Source organism: Blastocystis hominis, assembly GCF_000151665.1.
Source record: "Blastocystis hominis, Singapore isolate B (sub-type 7) whole genome shotgun sequence assembly, scaffold_20".
Classification (NCBI taxonomy): Eukaryota; class Bigyra; order Opalinata; family Blastocystidae; genus Blastocystis; species Blastocystis hominis.
The window spans coordinates 36,817-40,355 of NW_013171828.1; the positions used below are offsets into that span (position 1 = coordinate 36,817).

Below are 3,539 nucleotides of genomic sequence, written 5' to 3' on the forward strand. Positions count from 1 at the left end.
AGGGGCTTGCATTACTAGGTAGCTAAGCATAACGGTTGGGTGGACGGTTACATAACGCGTGTGGAAGCAAAGAAAATCACTATTGGAGGCTGCAACTATAGCCTCCAATATTATCAAGGCGATCACGAGGATGAATACACGTTGACGAGAGATGGGAAGGTTTGCCTATTCCAAAATGGCATACTGAAGATGTGTTACGAGGTGGATGCGGACGAGAGCGAAATCGGCGACTTTACCCGATTCGAAAATGGATGTGTCGCTTTTGTGCAATCCTATGATGAAATCTGGGACAGAAAGAATTTTCATCGTATTATAAACCATGTCCGAGGCGAGCGGATGGAAATCTATTCGCATGCGAGTGATCACCTGATATATCACGGTGAATTTAATGAGAAGCGAGAACGAGAAGGATGGGGCATCCAGTATGACGAAGAAACGGGTGCCATGCTGCTCGAGGGGATCTGGAAGGAAAACAAGCTGGTGGAGATCATCCGCAAGATCGAAGGAGCCATCATGACCGAGTTCAAGCGAAACGGTGACAACACCATCGCTTCGAATCGAATTCCCCTCTATGTGGGCGAATTCGTGTATGATGAATCGAAAGAATCGTTTCTTCGAAATGGTCGAGGATACTGGATCGATGAAGAAACTCGGATTGCTACTCGCGAAGTGGAATGGAAAGATGGAGTGGAAGTGAGTGGAAGAGATCTCTATGATGGATGGCATATTCATTGATTCACTCAATATTACTTGTTTATTTAATACTATTACTATGTTAATCACATTGCATTTCACATTGTTTTGTTGATCAAATAGAAAGCAAGGTTTTCATTCATAGGATTCATGGATTCCATCCATCATATTATTCAATCGATTGTTTTGTTTAATGATACTATGATTCCTATTCACCATTTCAATCTATGAACCACATTCCTTTCTCTGCAATATCATTCTTTGTACTCAATATGGATGATCATTGTGACAGAAGAGAATCGAAGTATCAACAGAGAATCAATACAATAAACCACTTGTCAAATAGAAATGATGGATTTTGCATTCTACACACTACTGCCATACTCTCTATTACGAATCTGACCATTCCAACAGTATTCACTATTGTGAGTTCGATAGATGCAAAACAAGATTAACTACCACATAATTGATATATTTTGAAGAACATATATCCATTATAGACTTAATAGAACAGCCATTCTGACATGAGAGAGTAAAGGTGATCAAAATGCGTAGTACTTTACAATTATAGCTATAAGTATCTGAAAATAACACAAAAATAAATGAATAGATGGAAATGCACCGAAATAAAGAAAAATAGAAATGGGTGGAGAAAATGAGGTTTTATTTTATGTATTCTAGTTTGTAACACACCAGCATATCAAAGCCATACACAATAATCCATGACGTGTGTTCTATCGAGAAATAATGAAACAGATCTTGTTTCCAAAATAAACGTTTTACCATATTTCTTTTCATTTCCATGCAAAAGATTGTTGATTTTGTCAATTCTGCTATTAGTAACTATCATATTGATAGTTCCATCATCCAAAATGTGCAGGCATGCTTGGGTAAAGAATGGAAACCAAATGGCTGGATTTCACTTATTTTGAGTAATAGAGAATGTGTAGTATTGCAATTCAATAATGGAGTATTCATGAATCAAGGATTTGTGGTCAATGAGCAGAAAGTGTTGAAAGTGTTTGGAAATCATCAAATTGGTGCTATTTCATATAATGAAGAATTCTTGGTAGAAGGAATCGTGGATTTGGATCATGGAAGTCGATTTGAAGGCTTGGTATTGGCAGAAAACAAGTTTGGAATTCCATTTGGATATGGTGAAATGTATGATGATGATGGAATATTGGTGTACAAGGGCATAATGATCAATTGGAAACGATTTGGATATGGAACGAGTTATCATGATAATGGATGTATTGAATATGAAGGATATTGGTGTGATGATAATCGATTTGGAATTGGAAAAGTGTATGATCGATATGGTAAATTAGTGAATGAATGTGAATGGTGTAATGGAATTGAATGTGATATTGATGAAGGCGATGGCAGCAAACCACTGAATATGGGAATGAAACATTTGAAACTGAGTGACAAATGTGTATTGGTTGATTGGGATGTTTCATTGTTGTATAATTTGGAATCAATCGAAATCGGCAATGATTGTTTTGAATCAGTGAAAACATTCAAAATCGATGGATTGAATCGATTGAAAACGATCAATATTGGCAGGAATTCATTTACTCAGAAAAAAAATAGGCCTGGAAATGATAAATCAAAATCATTCCACATATTGAATTGTGGATCATTGGAATCCATTCTAATTGGTGAATATAGTTTCAGTGATTTTGCTGGAGACTTTGAATTGAAGAATTTACCGCAATTACAATCCATTCAAATTGGCACAATTGGAAGTGATTCGTTCAATTTCTGGTGTAGTTCATTTGTGATTCGAGGTATTGATATGATATTGAATATTTGAATAATGCATAGATCTTCCAAATCTACAATCCATTACATTAGGTTGGTGTGCATTCCATGGTTCCTCATCAACCATAATAGAAAGTATTGAATGAATTCGAATGAAATGATTGATGTAGATCTTCCATCATTACAATCCATTCAACTCGGTGATTGGGCACTTTTTGGAAGAGATGATGATTCATGTTCATTGATAATGCGAAGTAATAATGAATTGATTGGTTATGATTTGTTTTGTAGATCTTCTAAATCTAACATCAATAACTTCTGTAACAGCTAGTTTCTATTGTCCTCGTTGGGTGACATTGGAAAGTATTTCTGAATATTGAATATTGATAGTATTTAGATATTCCAAATCTTCAAAATGTCAAGCTACCTAATTCATTCCAGGAAGTTCAATCGAAATCAATTTCGAGTATAGTTTGATTGATTTGATTTGATTCATAGATGTTTCTTCCATTCTCGCTGATCTTGTCCACGAAATCGATGAGTAAATCTATAATTTTGATTTGATTTGATTTGTTTAGTGATTCGTCATTGACTAGTATTGGTTCCATTGATTGATTGATTGTTTGTTTGTTTGAAACCGATTCTTGATCACAATTCATGATTCTATAATTATCAAAATATCAATCCTGTCTGATTATTATGATGTTCTTCTTTGCCATTTTAACAATGATACTGAATTATGATTGTTGTTTCAATCAATCAATCAATCAATCTATCATTGTTTTCGATTATTATCATCATCATTATTATTACCAATGACCCAATGATCACATATTGAACATTCACAAATGATGAATCCAATCTACCAATAATAATAATAATAATAATATACAAATGATGGTTTGAATAGGTTTGAATTAGGATTTGTTCAATATTGATAGGAAACTGCTTGCTTCGAATAATCATCATAATCATCATGAATAATAAGATTGGATTTGATAGTGACACAATGGAATGGTTGGAATCGATTGATATTGGATGATTATTCACATTTGTGAATCCATTGTTAAATCGGTAGA

At 34.4% G+C, this 3,539-nt stretch overlaps 1 protein-coding gene across 1 annotated transcript; it reads left to right on the forward strand.

Moving 5' to 3' along the window:
• Nucleotides 1-444: 444 nt before the first annotated feature.
• On the forward strand, nt 445-808 carry GSBLH_T00002385001 (uncharacterized protein; the record flags this gene model as incomplete). The annotated part of the gene is made up of 2 exons (XM_013041387.1): nt 445-669; nt 707-808. The coding sequence occupies 2 exons, from the start codon at nt 445-447 to the stop codon at nt 806-808; spliced, it is 327 nt and encodes a 108-aa protein (XP_012896841.1).
• Between the last annotated feature and the right edge of the window lie 2,731 nt (nt 809-3,539).